This window comes from Oryctolagus cuniculus, chromosome 16, assembly GCF_051225735.1.
Source record: "Oryctolagus cuniculus isolate XC-2025 breed Fujian yellow rabbit chromosome 16, ASM5122573v1, whole genome shotgun sequence".
Classification (NCBI taxonomy): domain Eukaryota; kingdom Metazoa; phylum Chordata; class Mammalia; order Lagomorpha; family Leporidae; genus Oryctolagus; species Oryctolagus cuniculus.
The window spans coordinates 60,394,101-60,413,295 of NC_142882.1; the positions used below are offsets into that span (position 1 = coordinate 60,394,101).

Below are 19,195 nucleotides of genomic sequence, written 5' to 3' on the forward strand. Positions count from 1 at the left end.
TATTTATTTGAAAGTCAAAGTTACATAGAGAAGGAAAGGTGGGGTTGGGGGGCTTCTGTCAGCTGGTTCATTCTACCCCAATTGGCTGCAACGGCTGGAGCTGCTCCATCCGAAGCCAGGAGCCAGGAGCTTCTTCTGGGTCTCTCATGTGGGTGCAGGGACCCATGGTCTTGGGCCATCTTCTACTGCTTTTCCAGGCCATAGCAGAGAGCTGGATCAGAATTGAGCAGCTGGGACTAGAACAGGCGCCCATATGGGATGCTGGCACTTCAGGTGGCAGCTTTACCCACTATGCCACAGAGCCAGCCCCCTAAACAACCCTTAATAGTCAGAGGCTACTGTGGGGACTTCTTCTTGGTGGGGGATATAGTATCGAGTGTGTGCTTAGTACGGAGACACAGCAGGGTCTTGCTGCCTTGAAGTGAGCTCATCTTATCATGCTCTGGAAGGGAAAGCATTGCGTGGCATCTCACATTCCTTTCTGATGGGCTCCAATTTCTGGGTAAATTGTTACAGATGTGTGAGCTTAAGCCATACTAATTATATTCTCTTAAATATTTTTCTCCAAAAATTGCATACTTCACAATAAATATTTATTAAACATCTGTTGTATTTATAGAATTTTAATAGGTGCCATGTGCATAGCTAAAAAGATGTGATTTTTTACTTTTGACAGGCTTATATGATCTTATTTAATTATTTAACACAGCCTTCATAATGATACTGTGTTATGTAATGTCCTTGGACTGCTTAGCAGTTGTATGAAATTGTACTCTAAACTATTATCAAGAAGAGCATTTCAAAATTTGTTTATTTTTGTTTATTTGAAGGTAGGAGAGAGAGAAGGAGAGTGAAAGACAGACAGGCAGAGATGAACAGACATTTCCCATCCACTGGTTTACTTCAAATGTCCACAATGGCCAGAGCTGGTCCAGGCTGAAGCCAGGAGCTGGGAGCCAGGAATTCCATCCTGGTCTCCCACATGGTGTCATGGACCCAAATACTTGGGCCACTTCTGCTGCTTTCCCAGGTGCATTATCAGGACACTGTATCAGAAGTCAAAGAGCTGGGTGACCAGGAGAAGCACCTGGCTCCTGCCTTCGGATCAGTGCGTGCCAGCCACGGCGGCCATTGGAGGGTGAACCAATGGCAAAAGGAAGACCTTTCTCTCTGTCTCTCTCTCTCACTGTCCACTCTGCCTGTCAAAAAAAAAAAAAAAAAAAAAAAAGTCAAAGATCTGGAACTTGAACAAATACCCAGATACAGAATCCTGACATCACAAGCAACAGCTTAACCCACTGCACCACAGTCCAAGCCCTGAAACTTTTTTTTTCACTTAAATAGATTTTATTTTAAAGATTTATTTATTTATTTGAAAGTCAGAGTTACACAGAGGAGAGGCAGAGAGAGAGAGAGAGAGAGAGAGAGGTCTTCCATCCGATGGTTCACTCCCCAATTGGCCACAACAGCTGGAGCTGCGCTGATTCAAAGCCAAGAGCCAGGAGATTCTTCCCGGTCTCCCATGTGGGTGCATGGGCCCAGTACCTTGGGCCATCTTCTACTGCTTTCTCAGGCCATAGAAGAGAGCTGGATCAGAAGTGGAGCAGCCGGGTCTTGAACCGGCACCCATATGTGATGCTGGCACTTCAGGCCAGGGTGTTAACCCACTGTGCCACAGCGCCGGCCCCTTAAATAAGATTTTGTTTAAACAAAACTAATAGTATAAATGATCTAATATCTACCTACTTTCTAATTGATGGAATTGTATATTAACTTTAACCTTATGTAGACTATAATCATCTACACTTAATAGTCAATATGTTCATAGACAGTATGTTTAAAGATAAAACCTATATAAATGTTCTTTTTTTTTTTTTTGAAGATTTATTTTATTTATTTGAAAGACAGAGTTACAGAGAGAGGTAGAGACAGAGAGAGAGAGAGAGGTCTTCCAACTGCTGGTCCACTCCCCAGGTTTCTGCAATGGCTGGAGCTATGTGAATTGGAAACCAGGAGCCAGGAGCTTCCTCTAGGTCTTCCCACATGGGTGCAGGGGCCAAAGGACTTGGGCCATCTTCTACTACTTTCCCAGGCCATAGCAGAGAGCTGGATTGGAAGAGGAGCAGCTGGGACTTGAACCTGTAGCCATGTGGGATGCTGGCACTGCAGGCGGTGGCTTTACCCACTATGCCACAGCACGGGCCCCTTTACTGGTGTCTTAATCAGTAACCCAAATACCTGGCCACAGAAAGTTTAGATTCTAAATAGTACTTTTATTGCAAGGTAGTTATCTAATGAAGAGGAATTATCTTTATTCTCCATCGTTGCATTATTAAGTTTCAAAGTGCTAGTATTTGAAGTTTTAAAATTTACCAGTGCAGTTGGAGTTTTTATAGAACACAAGTCTTAGTGTCATTTCATGCTAAATTTGCTCAAGTATTGGCTGCTGTTGTTCACTGATGTGAGTTCCTAATGTTCCTGCTTTCCTTTTGGCTAATAATCATGCATAAGTGCCTTCCTTCTTCAGAGGGTTTGATCTGGCTGTGGGTGCAGAATGAAATTGGTAATTTCTGTAGTGTTAAACCAGGTGTTTCTTGGATTTTTTTCCCCCTGGTTTCTTGGAAGCTAGAACTCTCCCTAGGTTAATGCAGGTGTTTAGCTGGTTTTTGTTTTTTCCCCTTGTGGCTGGATTAGTTGTGATTATACCCCAGATTCCTGGTATCCCACTTATTTTATACTATCTAGATTACAGACAGTCTATCAGGGTTAGCTGCCAAATTTGAGTCTCTCTCTCTCTCTCTTAAAAATGGTTTTATTATGTATTTTATTTATTTTAAAGGCTGGGGGAATGTAGAGGAGGAGGGGAGGAAGGAAAGGAGAGAGAGAGAGAGAGAAGAGAGAGTACTTCACTCTCCAAATACTTGGGAGTCAGGGACTCAATCCAGGTCTCCCACATGGGTGGCAGGGACCCAGCCACTTGAATAATCACTTTTGCCTTCCAAGGTGCACATTAGAAGGAAGTAGACCTGGGAGCAAAGCTGAGACTTGAACCCAGGCCCTCCTATATGGGATGTGGGCATCCCAACTGTTGCCTTCACTTCTGTGTCAGATGCCTGCCCTCTCTTTTCATTTTCCCCATTGGTATGCAAATCTACTTTTAGCCATATTCCAGGGCATGGAACTGAGTAAGAGTGATTCTCCTCCAAGAAATCCTTCCTTGTTAGTTTTTCTCTTTCAACTGTTAAAAAGAAAATCTTTAGACAAATTAAATTTAACAGAGTTTAGTGGAGCCAAGAATGATTCAGGAAATAGGCAGCTGTCAGAACCAGAGGAGGCTCAGAGAGCTCTGCTCCTTAATGTAGGCAAGCAATATATATAGATAGAAAAATGGAAGCTATGTACAGAAATAGGTCTCCCATGTGGGTGCAGGGGCCCAAGTACTTGAATCATCTTCTGCTGCTTTCCCAGGTGTGTTAGCAGAGAACTGATAGAAAGTGGAGTAGCTGGGTCTTGAACCAGCACCCATTTGGGATGCTAGTGGTGGCTTAACCTGCTGTGCCACAATGCTGGACCCAAGAAATGGTACAATCTTGATGTTCTTTTCTTAAGGGAAGTTGCCATTAACAATACCATGGGCAGCATAATCTTTACTGGGGGAGTATATGTGCTCCCATTCATTGGTTCACTTCCCACGTGCCTGAAATGCCTGGACCAGGGCTGGGTTGGGAGCTGAGAACACTATCCAAGTCTCCCACGAGTGGCAGGAACCCAATTACTTGAGCCATCACTTCTGCTTCCCATAGACTGCATTAGCAGGAGCTGGAGCCAGAGATTGAACCCAAGTACTCTGATGTTGGATGGTTAGGCTAAACACTTGCTCTGGGGCTTGAGTATTTTGAGAGTTAGGGCAGGAAAATGAATTTTTCAAGGGATGGATATTTGGTGCAGAAGTTAAGATTGGAGTGCCTGGGTTTGAGTCCAGCTCTGCTTTCTAGTCCACCTTCCTACTAATATGCACCCTGGGAGGCAGCAGATTATGGTTCAAGTAGTTGATCTCTACCACTCACTTGGAAGACCCAGGTTGAGGTTCTGGCTCCACGTTTTGGCCTGGCTCAGCCCTGGCTGTTGTGGGCATTTGGGAAGTGAACCAGCAGATGAGATATCTCTCTGTATCTCTTCTTGTCTCTGTCAAATAAATCAAAGAAAGAAGACACATTTTTTAAAAAGAAAATAGATCACTGTAAAATGTTGGGAACTTTTTTCTCAGGCAGTTATTTCTTTGCTCTATTCTTGTTTATAAATGAAAGGAACTTAACCTCATTTATTTAGAGCTGAAATTATAGGATTTTGTTGTTATTTAAATAATTGCACTTTACTCAGACATAATGGGTCTACTACAAATAGATAATAAAATGTCTCTCTGGGATACTATTTTGTGTAATGGTGTGTTCTGGCTGAGAATTAAATTATTTTGACTGCACCATTAAAATAATGGTTATCAGTATGCTAATTGCTCATAATGTTTTACTGCTTTGTCATTTTAAACTTCAGTGAAATTGAATTACTTAGACTTGGTGTAGAGAAGAAATTAATGTTTTTAGTGTAAACAACTGCAAAGTGATTCTTTCCTTTTTTCTCTTCAGGAACTCTGGGTAATGTGGAACATGGGAACCAATATCAGATCAAGTTGATGTATGAACATAATCTTCAGCGAACAGCTTGCAATATGACATATGGATCATTTGGTGGTGTGAAAGGTAATTTGCTTTTAGTCGTGAGAGTGAGTGCAATTTCAAATGACAGATGTAGAATATTTGATCGTATGAAGATGGAGGATAGTGTGATTTAAATCTTTGGGAAAGCTAAAATATATGTTTTTATTGACATTTTTATACTCATATATCCAAACAAAATAATAAAAAAAGAAAACTTTAAGCATTGGATGTATTTGATTTTCATATAATCAACATTTTCATATACAGAGACCGACAAAACTACCTTTTTTAGAGAGTTTGTTTCTTATTCATATGCTCATTGAGCTTTTTAATGATGGACCTGATGCCTGCTTCTCCTCCTGGAATAAAGGGCTGGCCTTCTGTTGGCAGGGGTCCTTGGTATTACCTGTTGCATGCAGGGTGAAGCTACAGACGCCCTCTCCAGCCTCCCCATTTCCTGGGCTGCTACACAGGGTCATGTGGATTGTTTGTGCATGAGAGCAGCTGGGAAAGCTGGCAAGTGGGGGCTGAAATCAGACTTGATGCTGCTCTCTGCTGTGGCAGAAACGACCTAGAGGAAGTTTCACAAACGCATCACCTCTGCTGAGTACTTTTCTCAGTGAGGCTGGATTCCTCCTATCGTGAGGGTTTCCTTTTCTAGTTAGCAAAGGGCTGCCTGCAGTGTGCCCACCCAGTGCAAGAGGTCCCAGAATCATCAGGGCTTGGTGCTTCTGTGTCCGTTGTTGTTATGATGTGGGAGGGTTCTGACAACCCAGCTCCTCTGGTTGTACCATGACGTGGGGTAAGAACTAATGGTGACACTCACCTGGGTGCTCTTGTGACTCTGTGTGTGTGTGTGTGTGTGTGTGTACAGGTGCCACCTGCAGATCAGATAACTAGGGACTTTACATTTTTGCTCTGTTTGGGCTCATGCTTTTGTGAGTTTATTGCTTGCTTGTTGCATTAAAGAAGCTACCTACCTATATTAGATCTTCCTTTCATGACACGAGAAAATGATTCAGTTTCGAAGTATCCCAAACTGAATATTTTGTACAGGGAAGTGAAGGCAAGGACTACATGAATTTAGGCATACCGAATCAGTGGTGTTGGGGTGCTGTGACTCAACAGCTGACTGGGTAACAGGAGCTAACCCAGTAACAGGAATATGTGGATTGTTGGAGGAGGGTGTGAGATGCCAGAGTTGGTGGAGAGGAGAGAGAACTAAGGTTTATGAGAGAGGCCAAGCTCTGTTAGTGGAGTGCCGCTTCCCACCCACAGCATTCACCACCGAGTTTCTCTGTTGTCTGACACACTTGGGGCACCTAGGTCTCCCTTGGTTAGCTGTTTTCAATTCTCTTTCCTCTACCAAATCCCCCAAAAGGAAATTGTTCAATTCTATGCATCTGGAGTCCCAGAAGTTATGAGAAGAAAGTGCTTATTAGTTAGACAAGTCAAAGATTTTTGCTGAATGTATCATGACTGTTCTTTAGATGGCCTGGGAAGTGTTGTGTTCTATAGGTTATACTGTTTCTATTTTATTATCATTCAAGCTAACCCAGTTGGAGTAAATTCTTCGTTCTTGTCTAATATTTTTGCTAGGTTTAGTAATGACTTGCTAAGTAGTATGATGGGGTTTAGGGTATAGCACCCTAAAATAATGCACCTTGGTAGACAGAAAAAAGTGCAGAGCAACCCTGACTTCCCTCCGGCCGTCTCTGAAACAGGCCCCAGAGCCGGAAGGGTGTTGTGACTTTCCTCTGAAGTGGGTACCAAGACCCTCCTGTGAGAGATGCCCTCCCTACGCGTGGAGGGGAGGAAGAGCCTCGTCTCTGAGGGTGAAGGGTCACAGTGCAGAATATAAATGGATCAGCCTTACTAAGTCCTCAGTTTATTCTCATTAGGTTCTACCCACTTTGTCCTGTCATATTTCTCCATGATTGCTCACTTCCTGATCAAACCAAGCATAAAAATACACAGAATCAACTGCTTCTTCAGGTCTTCATTTTCTTATGAAACTCCTACTGTACATCAAAGTTGCATTGAATGAATTTACATATGCTCTTCTCCTGTGAAACTGTCTTTCCCTTTAGGGACCTCAGCTATGAACCTAGGTGGGTGAGAAGAAGATATTTTCCTCTCCTACAAATTATAATGGCTTCGAGTTTTGAAAGGAATGGATGGCTTTGTGCTTATATGATAGCTTTTTTCTTTTATCTCTTAAAACAAGAAACCATTCTGGCATGTTTTACTTTCCTGTGGTTAAGAAATAAAACATTCTGCAATTTGAAACAGGAATATCCGAGTAGCAGAAGGATCATTCTGTTTCATGTCTTTGAAACAATGATGTATGTCACTAAAGCATCTACAAGAAGAAGGAAAAGGCATGGCTAGTCAATTCAGAGAAATTGATGGGAGGGATGGGCAGTTACTGCTGATGGGTAAAAGGTTTCTTTGTGGTTTGAGGAAAATATTTTAAAATTAGATTATGGCATTGGTTGCACAGGTCTGTAAATACATTAAACACTATGGAGTATGTAAAGGAGTGAACTTTATAGTGGGTAGATAGTGTCTCAGTGAAGCTGTTTGCAGCCTGCGCATAGGCTGAAAACTGATGCTGGCGAGATGACGAGGGTCTGCGCCGCCACGCATCGCACGTGTCTGTGTCAGATGACTCAGACTCTCACGAGGCGAGCTGGCTGTTAAGAGCCATGAAATGTTCCTGGATGCTGTAACGTGCCTTATGGGAATGTTTGTTAGCAAGGGATCCAGATTATGGAAAAGCCCCGTGAAATTTCCCTACGTTCATTTCCCGCTTCTCCCTGCGGTCCTTCCCTTCCTTCTGTTTATACATCTATATTTTCATTTGCAATATGGAGAAATTAGAAGTGATCTGAGCGATAGCTATATCAATTCAATGGGTTACTATAAATATAAAAATTAAGGTATATTTGATGACATGAGCATCTTTGTACATAAATCTTTGTAATTATTTCCCTGATAGAATGTGGAAATTGAATTAAGTTAGATTGTTATAAGATATGGTTTTCTTTTAATTTTTAATCAGGTTTTGACAGAGTCAGTGTGATTTGTAGATACAATTCTAAGCAAAGAACATGATGATATTCCCTTCCTCCCTCCCTCCCCTCTCACTTTCTTTCCTTCTCCCTTCTTTTTAGCTTTTATTTGAGAGAATATGTTTTAAAATTACATTACAGTAAAATTGCTTAATACTTCACTGAATAAGAAGTCTAACAAGTAAAAAGCAAAAAGACTCTAGTTTAGTGGGAATATAGACAGTGGCTGTAAATAATAATTGAATGGAAAAATGACCATTTCACTCATATACAGTACATTTTAAAGTCAGGATATGTTTCTCTTAATATGGAAGTATCTTTCTTCTTTGAATACTGTGTACTACATTGTAAAAAGTTCAGGATATAGGAAGAAGAAAGTAAAAGTAACTTCTAAGATATGCACATTAAAAAAGAATTTTCTAAGTTTGATGTCTCAGTTGTATATTTAATGTGCACCTTTCAGAAAGTGAGTGGACCATTACTTTTTTGTTTCTAAATTTTAATTTATTTTAATTTGAAAATCAGGAGACAGAGGGAGAGAGGGAGCAAGCAAGTGAGCAATATGCTCTAACGGCTGGATAGCTACCCAAATGCCTACAACAGCTGGGGTTTGGCTAGGCAGAAGCCAGGAGCCAGGAACACCAATCCTGGTTTTCCATATGTGAGGCGGGAACCCAAGTACTTGAACCATCACCTGCTGCCTCTCAGGGTGCACAATAGCAGGAAGCTGGATTGGAAGTGGAGCTGGAGATTGATATGGAAAATGGGCATCCAAGGTGGCATATTAACTGCCGTGTTCATTCTTTTATTTTGAAAACTCCCTTAGAGTTTATTTGAGTTTAAAAAAGAAAATTTAAGAATCCCTGTCTTCTAAATTCCTCTGAATTTAATATGGCTTCTTGTGGAAGTTGTAAGTTCAGTAATTATGATAATTTTAATTCTGAAAAAGAATTAAAAAACAAAACAAAACATAACCTGACGCTATTTTATACAAATCAATTTCAAAAATAGAGGAAGGCTGCAGGAAAGGTGATTTTGTATCGCATCACAAGGAACTACCACTAGATGGCAGTCCTCCACAACTTTGGGCCACAGTTGGCACTGCCTTTGAGCAAGGTATTTGGGAAAATTGAAGTTATCCATAAAACACGGCTTATACAATTTAAGGATAATATACACTGTGATTCTTTGGTTTTTATTTTTGTACTGCATATTTATCTACAACGTGGAGTCAAAATTGATTACAACCACTCTGAATGAACTCGGGCTGTGCACTGCTGTTAATCAGCGGTCACACTGTCGACCTCCTTACATCCAATGACTGACTGAAGACTGTTTCTTGAGGTTCTGACTCTTTGTTGGTCCAGAACGGGACCTTGGTTACGGCTTTCTGGCAGTGTTCGAGTAATGCTAAATTATAGAGGTACAGAGGCATCCTGCATCTGCCAAATGTGTAGTCTGTACCAGGCAGTGTTGTAAGCTCTTCATGGGTTGAAAAACTCGCCAAAGATGCACTTAGTAAATGGTTTAGGAGAGATTCTAGTCCGGGTTCCCTGCATCCAGAAACTTGTGATGTTAACAGAAGTCTCCTCTTCTGGGCTCCAAGTGAATTTACCTCCTTCTGAGTTCAGAAAAAAACTTGACTTCAGGAGGCAAGCCAGCTTGGTTTAGTTAAGGTTAATTGCATAACTTTTGGTTCTTCATAGATTACGTAAAATAGATTGAGTAACTTCTGTGTCATGTATTTGCTTTTTCAGTTTATGCTTTGATTTGGAAGAAAAGTAAAAAAAATTAAGAAATCAAAAAGTACAATTTTCTTAAAGAGCTTTATTTTATTTATTTGAAAAGCAGTTACAGAGAGAGAGAGGGAGATCCTCTATCTGCTGGTTCACTCCTCAAATGGCTGTAATGGCTAGAGCTGGGTTAGACCAAAACCAGGAGCCAGGAGCTTTTTCTAGGTCTCCCGCATGGATGCAGTGGCCCAAGGACTTGGGCCATTCTCCACTACTTCCCTAGGCACATTAGCAGGGAGTTGGATTGGAAGTAGAGCTGTCAGGACTCCAACCAACACCCATGTGGGATGCTGGCATTGTAGCAGGTGGTTTTACCTGCTGTGCCACAGCACTGGACCCAGAAAAATACAATGTGGTGTTTTTTTTTTTTTTTTTTTTTTTTGACAGGCAGAGTGGACTGTGAGAGAAAGGTCTTCCTTTGCCGTTGGTTCACCCTCCAATGGCCGCCGCGGCCAGTGCGCTGCAGCCGGCGCACCGCACTGATCCGATGGCAGGAGCCAGGTGCTTATCTTGGTCTCCCATGGGGTGCAGGGCCCAAGGACTTGGGCCATCCTCCACTGCACTCCCGGGCCACAGCAGAGAGCTGGCCTGGAAGAGGGGCAACCGGGACAGAATCCGGTGCCCCAGCCGGGACTAGAACCCAGTGTGCCAGCGCCGCAAGGCGGAGGATTAGCCTAGTGAGCCGCGGCGCCGGCCCGAAAAATACAATGTTAATGGCCAAATGACTGTTTGGGCTTTTGATGCAGTGGTTTTTTTTTTTCCCCCAGAGGGGAATGTATTTGAAGATCAAAAATTTCAAAAATTTAAATACTGAGGTGGGTATTGGCTGCAGCAGTTGACACCTGGTTCTAGTCCTGGGTCCTTGATCCCAGCTTCCTGTTGGTGCTCACCCTGGGAGGCAGCAGTAATGGCTCAAGGTACTTGAGTCCCTGCCACTCACATTGGAGACCTGATCGCATTTCTGACTCCTGACCTTCGGGCTGGCCTAGCCTTGACCGTGGTGGGCATTTGGGGAGTGAACCAGCAGATGGAAGATCTCTGTCTCTCTGCCTTTCAAATAAAATGCCTCTTTTTTTTTTTTTTTTTGTGATGGAAGATTTGATTCTGAGTTTTATAAAAATGCTAGTTTTCTTTTTGTTCTCTTGAGAAATTAATGCTTAGAAAGTTTAGTGAGTGACATTAAGTATGGACAAACAAGGTATAGTTTGGACATATACTAAACCTGTTTTGAAAAATGTGAATTTGAATTGATTTAAAAATATGATAGTAAAGTTGGAAGAATTTGTTTTATTTGGTAATTTGAACTCTACTTGTTTTTGAGAAAAGGAACAAAATACTATTTCTTCCAGATTTTCCTTTTATTGAGTTTCATTGTGTTACTAGAACTTCCAACGGTTGTTAACGTGGTATTTTGCCTCATTAAAATAAAATAAACTTGTCATTTCAAAATAGTATTTGGACAAGGGTAGAATTAATATTGACTAACAGAAAGCCAGTGGTTGACTGAAGAAAAAGATGTTTTTACTTTATGGTCACAACTGGATGCATTTAACTTAGTAAAATAAGGTGCTTCATGTAGTCTGTGTAATGTACTAATCTTGCTGTTGTCATGGCATTTGAGCTACAAGTTTCTTTACTCATAGTTTGACTTAGACACCCTGTAGTTAGCTACATCCAAGGAATCCTTCATGTGTGCAGCAGGAACACTGGGAAGAAATTGCTTATTAGTAGGAAGTGCGTGGAGACTCTCAGGTCCTGAAGCAAACCTGGTGTGGTAGTCTTCCCCTGTTTCATGTCTCTTTCTGCCCACCCATCTACCCATCCATCCACCCACCCACCTACCCATCCACCTACCCATCTGTCTACCTACCCACCTGCCCATCCATCTATCCACCCACCTACCCACCCACCTAGCCATCTGAATCATATTTGTGGAGAGAGTTCTGAGTGCTCAGGCACTGCACTAGTTTCTTGGAGTAAAAGATGCTCTATGTTTTCAGGCAGCTCACAATTGAGGGGACAAGAAAGATGAAAAATTAGCTATAACATGAAGAAGAACGTCATAATAGAGATGAATACACATAAAGTTCTGCTGGGGAATAGCTCCCTGCAGGCTGAGTGAGATGTGTGTGCGTGTGTGGGTGTGAGGGGGAGAAGAGTGGGATGTATACTGCTACCTTTTTTTCCCCTAACCCTTCATTTTTTTCTTCTTTCATCCAGAGGTTAGTAATTCCAGTTTCCTATAAATGAGCGACTTGATGGTCTTTAGCATAAAGCTTTCATTACCCGAAGGTTGAGCCATTCCGATTCCTTCTGGGACAGTTTGCTTGAGAAGAGTATTTTTCATACTTTGGAGCACTTAAAAATTACTTTGATTTAAAAACTTTGGTATTTTCCAGCTGATAGACTTCTTTTTAAAAAAATTTTTTTAAAGACTTATTTTATTTGTTTGAAGACAGAGTTACAGATAGAGGTAGAGACTGGGAGAGAGGTCTTCCATCCGCTGGTTTACTCTCCAGATGGCCTCAATGGCCAGAGCCACGCTGATCTGAGGCCAGGGGCCAAGAGCTTCCTCAGGGTCTCCCATGTGGGTGCAGGGACCCAAGGACTTGGACCATCCTCCACTGCTTTCCCAGGCCATAGCAGAGAGCTGGATCAGAAGTTGAGCAGTCGGGACTAGAGCCAGCGCCCATATGGGATGCTGGTGCCACAGGCCAGGGCTTTAAACTGCTGCGCCACAGTGCCAGCCCCATGATAGACTTCTTTACCCATAGCTTCAGTGCTTCAGTAAGGCGAAATTCTCTCCTTTAGCTGCCGTTTATCTTTACTAGAGAGGGACATAGTCCTGATCTACAGGACTTTGGCTATGTTTGTTGAGAATGACAAATTTAAGGGTAGGAACAGGAAAAGGAACTCACCTAGGGATTAAGAGCTAGAAATGACAGACAGGGGAACATGGTGTCACGAAAGGGAGGAAGAAGACTTCTGAGAGGCAGGACGGGGCGGGGGGGGGGGGGAGTCAGCAGTGTCAGAATAAGGGCTGGAACATTGGAAAGAAGATACTGAATGTGGTCGTTTCTGAGTCATTGGCTATCACAGGGACAGCGTTTGGAGCAGAAAGACAGTTCAGAATGTTGGTCAGGTTGTCCTAGAATGAGGAATTCACAGGGGAGAAGTGGAGATCCCAAAGCAGGCTGCCTTGTAAAGAGCTTTGGCCATGAAGAAATGAGGAGGAAGTAAGGCCATCATCAGTTATATAAGGAGGGAGGACACTGGATGAAGTCTGGTTCTGAAGAACAAAATGCCTCCTGTAATCTTTGCTGAAGAAATTCATTTCAACACATTAAAAAAACTGTTAGGGAGGGTGGAAGCCTGGGAGGGAGGATAAGGTGGAAAGTATCACTATGCTCCTGAATCTATATGAAGTACATAGATTTCTTCTTCTTAAATAAATAAAAAAATATAATAAATGTTTGGATCTGTTGACCCTATTTTGTCCCTTCAAGTTTTGTTTCAATTTGTGTTTTATAGTCATGTTGAATTGTTGCCTTCTTTTCATCCTGGTCTGGCTGAAAAGCCTATGAGAGCATTTCAGGAATGGGAAGCCAAGACACTGTGGCCAAAAATTTTCTACATGAAGGATCTCTGTGAGTGAGACCCCAGCAGAAAGAAGTGGCCATCCAAGAAGGATGTACTTTTCTCTAAAGGGAGGAGAGAACTTCCAGTTTGCTTATGGCCTTGTTCAAATACTGATGGAGTCTGTGGACTCAAAAGACTCCCATAGCCTAGGCACTCATGTCAAGCCTCGGGTGGTCACTGACGTCATACATAAGAGTGTTAATTGTTAAATTAACAACAGTAGTCACTGTGCACTAACTCCCCATGCAGGACCCCTGTCCTCATTGAATTGTATTATGAGAGTTAACTGTAAAACTAGTTCTCAAACAGTTTTTTTTTTTTTGTGTGTGTGCAAATTGTTGAAATTTTAGTATAGAGTTTGTCTTCTGTGTACAAAGTTAATTGAAAAGGAATCTTAATGGAGAATGGGACTGGGAAGGGGAGAGGAAGGAGGAGGAGGGGTGGGAGAGTGGATGGGAGGGTGGGTATGGTGTGAAGAATAACTATATTCTTTTTTTTTTTTTTTTTGGCCAGGCAGAGTTAGACAGTTTGAGAGAGAGACAGACAGAGAGAGTTATAGACAGTGAGGAGGACAGAGAGAAAGGTCTTCCTTCCATTGGTTCACTCCCCTAATGGCTGGCTGCTGCGCCGATCCGAAGCCAGGAGCTGGGTACTTCCTCTCGGTCTCCCATGCGGGTGCAGGGACCCAAGCACTTGGGCCATCCTCCACTGCCCTTCTGGGCCACAGCAAAGAGCTGGACTGGAAGAAGAGCAACTGGAACTAGTACCCGGCGCCCCAACCAGGACTAGAACCTGGGGTGCTGGCGCCGCAGGTGGAGGATTAGCCAAGTGAGCCATGGCGCCGGCAGAATAACTATATTCTTAAAGTTGTACTTATGAAATTTGTATTCCTTAAAGATAATTTACAAAATAAAGTGATCATATAAACAGGAAAAAATAATTGTAAAAAATTGTTGCCTTCTTTTCATAATGAATATGTGGTTTATGGGAAAAGGACTCATAAATACTTAGAGGTTATCACACCATTGGGTTAATTTTTTTTCCTATTTTTACTCTTTCCCAAACAGTTTTTGCTTCTTTGCTTTAATTTTTTAAAAAATATTTATTTTATTTATTTGAAAGAGTTACAGAGAGAGGTTGAACCAGAGAAAGAGAGAGAGAGAGAGAGAAAGACAGAGAGAGAGAGAGAGAGAGAGAGATATCTTCCATCTGCTCCGAACCAGAGAGGTCTATCTTTTCGTTTCACTCCCTGGGGTGCTGCTTTCACACTGACAGGAGAGGAAGCAGTGGTGATTTGAGGGTGTCAGAAAGGTGGATGTGTATTAGAGGAATTAGAAGTTCAGCCACAAAGGGATATGCTGTACACTAGGCTGCACCTGCCTTGTGCTGGCTACATTTTGGGGGGATAATTACTCTGTTAGTGTTTACAAGTTATAATCCTTTTTAATTGCATGCTTTGTAAAATCTTGTCTTTTTTTTTTTTTTTTTAATTTATTTGAGAGAGAGTTACAGACAGAGGGAGAGACAGAGAGAGGGAAAGGTCTTCCATCCACTGGCTCACTACCCAAATGGTTGCAATGACCGGTCTGGGCCAGGCTGAAGCTAGGAGCCAGGAGCCAGGAGCTTCTTCCCAGTCTCCCACATGGGTGCAAGGGCCCAAGGACTTGGACCATTTTCCACTGCTTTCCCAGACCATTAGCAGAGAGCCGGATGAGAAGTGAAGCAGCCGGATTTGAACCGGTGCCCATCTGGGATGCTGGCACTGCAGGTGGAGGCTTAACTTATTAAGCTACAGCATCAGCATCTTTTGTCATGTTTTTAGTCTTGGTATATTTTAAATTTTGAGATAAGTTGCAGATTCTTTATAGATGAAATGAAATAGCAGGATTTTTACTTCACCTTTTCCTCGCTTTCAGTATTTCCCACACCAAAATTAATATATTTCTGTTACAAAACTAATGTCCACAAAGGAATATTTATTTATTTATTTTCATTTTATTTGAAAAGTTGTGAGAGAGAGACATCTTCCACCTGCTGGACTACTCCCCAATGCATTCAATAGTCAGGATTGAACCAGGTCAAAGGTGGGAGCCCAGAACTCCATTTAGGGTCTCCCACATGGATGACAGGGACCCAAGCACTTGGGCCTTCATCTGTTGCCTCCCATGGTGTGCATTAGCAGAAAGCCACATTGAAAGCACAGTAGCTGGGACTTGAAGCAGACACTCCAATATGAGAAGGTGGCGCCCCAAACAGTGATTTAACTGCCTGCCACATGTCGGGAATATATAAAATATATAGACTAATAGAAAAATAGAGTAAGTGATTTACCTTCACCTCCAAAACTCAATCACTGACAGCATTTTGAGATACAGTAGATTGTAACATAGAATTGTTGTAGAACTCCCGAAACCTGAGTCTGCTCACCAATGCACAGCAAGCCACTCGCTGACTTTGGGGTAATGGAAAGAAAGAGGAGCAAGGAGCTAGGCAGCATTCACTTAGCTTTTCCTCCAGGGCTGAGGCCTGTACACATTGAAGCTGGGGTTGAGAGGTGTGTGCTCAGCTGGTGCCCAGGTTTTTGATTGGTTCGCAGTGCTCATGACCCTCCTTTGATTGCATAGGGACATTGTGTTAATTCCTTTGGGGATTTTGACGGTGATAAGGTGGGTTTCGGTCAGTCAGGTGGTGCTCACTTCTTGCTCAGGGCCTGGGATTCCTGGAAAAACCCTTCAGCTAAGATGGAACATCAAGATGCTATCTATAGGGAAGATAAACGACCTCCTGAGTCTTACAATCAAGTACCCTGGGGTTTGCTGCACTGTTCCTTCAATTTAGTGAGTTCATTTCAACAACAAGTTAATTTGTAAAACAACAACAACAACAAAAACTTGAAACTTGGGACCAGTGTTATGGCATAGCAGGTAAAGCTGTTGCCTGCAATGGCCAGGGCTGGACTAGGTGAAAGTCTGGAGCTAGTAACTCCATGTGGGTCTCCTGCTTGGGTGTCAGGGGCCCAGGCACTTGTGCCATCTTTTGTTGCTCTCCCAGGCTCATTAACAGGAAGCTGGATTGGAAGTGGAGCACCAGGGACTTGGACCAGTGCTCATGTAGGATGCTGGTGTTGCAAGCAGCAACTTAACCTGCTGCACCACAACACTGGCCTTTTTCTGCAGCTTTAACGAGTTTCATACTGCCTAGACAGAGTGAGTTGCACACCACCTGGATGGTCTGTAACTTGAAGATGACACTACTTGTGAACGTGTATCCTGTTATCTTAAATGATGCTTTCAGATTTTGAATCTTCTTTCTGTGGGCTTCCTTAATGGGTTTTCCCAGCTGTGTCTTGCTTGTTCTGTCCCTTGTTTGATGGTATCTCTCAGCAATACATTTCTATTCCTCATCCTCCACTTCTCTGCCACTCGTGGGTGTGTGTATGAGGCTTCATGTGGCAGTTCCTCCTCTCCACAGTCTTCCACTCATCGTACTCTTCATAAGTACTGGACATGTTTAGCCACCTGCTAGTGTGTGTGTGTGTGTTTGTGTTTTAAAGATTTATTTATTTATTTGAAAGTCAGAGTTACACAGAGAGAAGGAGAGAGAGAGAGAGAGAGAGAGAGAGAGAGAGAGAGAGAGAGGTCTTCTGTCCACTGGTTCACTCCCCAACTGGCTGCAACAGCGGGAGCTGAGCCGATCTGAAGCCAGGAGCCAGGAGCTTCTTCTAGGTCTCCCATGTGGGTGCAGGGGCCCAAGCATTTGGGTCATCTTCTACTGCTTTCTCAGGCCATAGCAGAGAGCTGGATCAGAAGTGGAGCAGCTGGGACTAGAACCAGCACCCATATGGGATACTGGCACTGCGGGCAGCGGCTTTACCTGCTACACCGCAGCACCGGCCCCTTTGTGTTTTGGAGGGAGGGCAGAAGAGAGAGAGAGATGGATATGAGCTTTCATGCTTTCTTTTTGCAGAAAAGCAGAAGGCAGTGAGGTGAAGGTAGAGCTTTGGGCCTCTCTCCCAGGCTGTCTATATCCCTCTGGGAGTGAGATTTCATAGCCTTTAATATACTATTCAGTCTGGTGTGGAGTTTGGAGTTATCAGCTTCACAAAGTATACCCAGTCTAGCCCTGAAAATTCTTTAAAACATTTGCCTGGTGATCTCCATCTTTTAGATCATGGAGTGAAGTTTTATCCTTTCCTTCATTTTGTTGCTGCTGGTGTATGTTTGCTGTTAGTCAGCGTTTGCTTATTTATTTCTTTGTTTAATCAAAAATGTTGTGTTTTTGAAATGATCTTTTGAAACTAAGCCCAGTGCTGATTTTGAAAAACGGATGTTCATCATAAAAATTCTTGTGGACTCAACAGTTTGGTTGTTTGGATGATTTTGGTAGACTCTTGGATAGGCACTCTTTCATTTTATTTCTATTTATGAGCTATTTATTTAGTGCAGATTAAATTCATTATATTTAATGTGAATATCGTTCTTGCAGATTATTGTTCTTGGCTTTTAAATTGTGTGTGTTTTTAATGTGGTCAAATAACTCTCTTCCTGTATAATTTATTCTGTTTCTTCTAATCTTAGAAACTTCTCACCCAGAGTTTTGATGTTTGTTTTCTAGAGTTCGATTTTCCTAGAAGGATTTTTTATATTTACTTACAGAGAAGACTATGTGGAGAGAGCTAATGTTTATTACCTCCTGTATATTGTGTTATTGCATTTAACCCTGTTAATTACTATTTCTTAGACTGGGAAACGGAAACTCAGGAATACTAGGGTCTCATTCCAAATCATACCCAGGCATAGTGAAGATTTGAATCTAGATTTCTTTGATTCCAAAGTTCATGTTCTTTTTAATACATTTCCTCTTATTTTATTGCCTTGATGGTTAGAGAGAGAGTCCATGTGTACTCTGCGAGGGGAAGGAGAGGGAGGTTTTTTCTTGAAGCTTACTTGCATAGTCATTGGCACATTGTTGGTACAAAAGAAGTGTTTGTTAAATAAATGAACCAAAATAGCCATCCAGGGCTGATGTTATGCAGATCAGCCTTTAGGTTATTATTATTATTATTATTATTATTTACAACAAATGTCATGTCATCATCTGAGTCAAATTCTAAGTTTTGTTTTCTTCTTGAACATTTGTTGAACATGTACTACAGCGTATGGGTTATCATTGGCACTGTCTCCCTTGGTGGTGAAGGAGGGGTGATTCTGTGGATTTCTTGGGATGGCCTTTACTCTAAGTATCTCTCAGTATGCTGGTGATGCAGTCTTTGCATGTCAGATTTACCCATAGAAATGAAAAGATTATTATCTGCTTGTAGCTGTGTTTAAATACATTATTCATCCTTTTTATTATTAATATTTTCAGCCTAATATGATATTTAGAATTATTGAGTATTTGTGATAATGTTCACAAAATGTTCTTAGCTTTCAAGAATTATTGAATTCTTTAATATTTAGTTTAAAAACATTCTTCCTTTTAACCCTTTTGTCTTTCTCTGTGCCTTGTGAAAACTCAGTTTCTTTGAACTCTTCCAGTTTTTCTACTTTGATCTCTTTTTTCAGTCAAATGGAACTTCAGAAAGGTGGACTTTTTATCAAGGAAAGTTGAACGTCAAAGTTTAGACATAATATGGGCATGGTATAGATTATGGAGGTCTGACAGCACAGTAGTCCCACATTTGTGACCAAGGTGGAAAGAAAATACCATATATAAAAGGTTCAATATGTTTGGATTATGATTGTCAGCAAAGGAGGTGAACAGAATTTTACCAATAATATATATGAGCATGGTGGAATATTTTTTAAATCATAAAATGACTTGTATAAGCTTGTATGGGATTATATTGTCACATAAATAAAAATTCATGAATTCTTTAGACTAAAAGGCCCGCCAAAGAAAATAGTGAACTGAGGGATAAGTCAGTTGCCTTTTCCCTCATCCTGAGGCAACCCTGGATAATCGGATCCTCAGC

At 41.9% G+C, this 19,195-nt stretch overlaps 1 protein-coding gene across 18 annotated transcripts in view; it reads left to right on the forward strand.

The window, feature by feature from the left end:
• The window catches only part of BBS9 (Bardet-Biedl syndrome 9), a 438,558-nt gene that overhangs the window by 23,113 nt on the left and 396,250 nt on the right, over window positions 1–19,195 (forward strand). For all 18 annotated transcript variants that reach the window (XR_016222612.1, XR_016222613.1, XM_008261624.5 and 15 more), the window contains exon 5: window positions 4,644–4,757. Coding sequence is in view for 16 of the 18 variants with exons in the window: in XM_008261624.5 (XP_008259846.2) it covers window positions 4,644–4,757 (114 nt within the window). In the remaining 2 variants the exon portion in view is untranslated. The remainder of the gene's footprint in view (window positions 1–4,643; window positions 4,758–19,195) is intronic.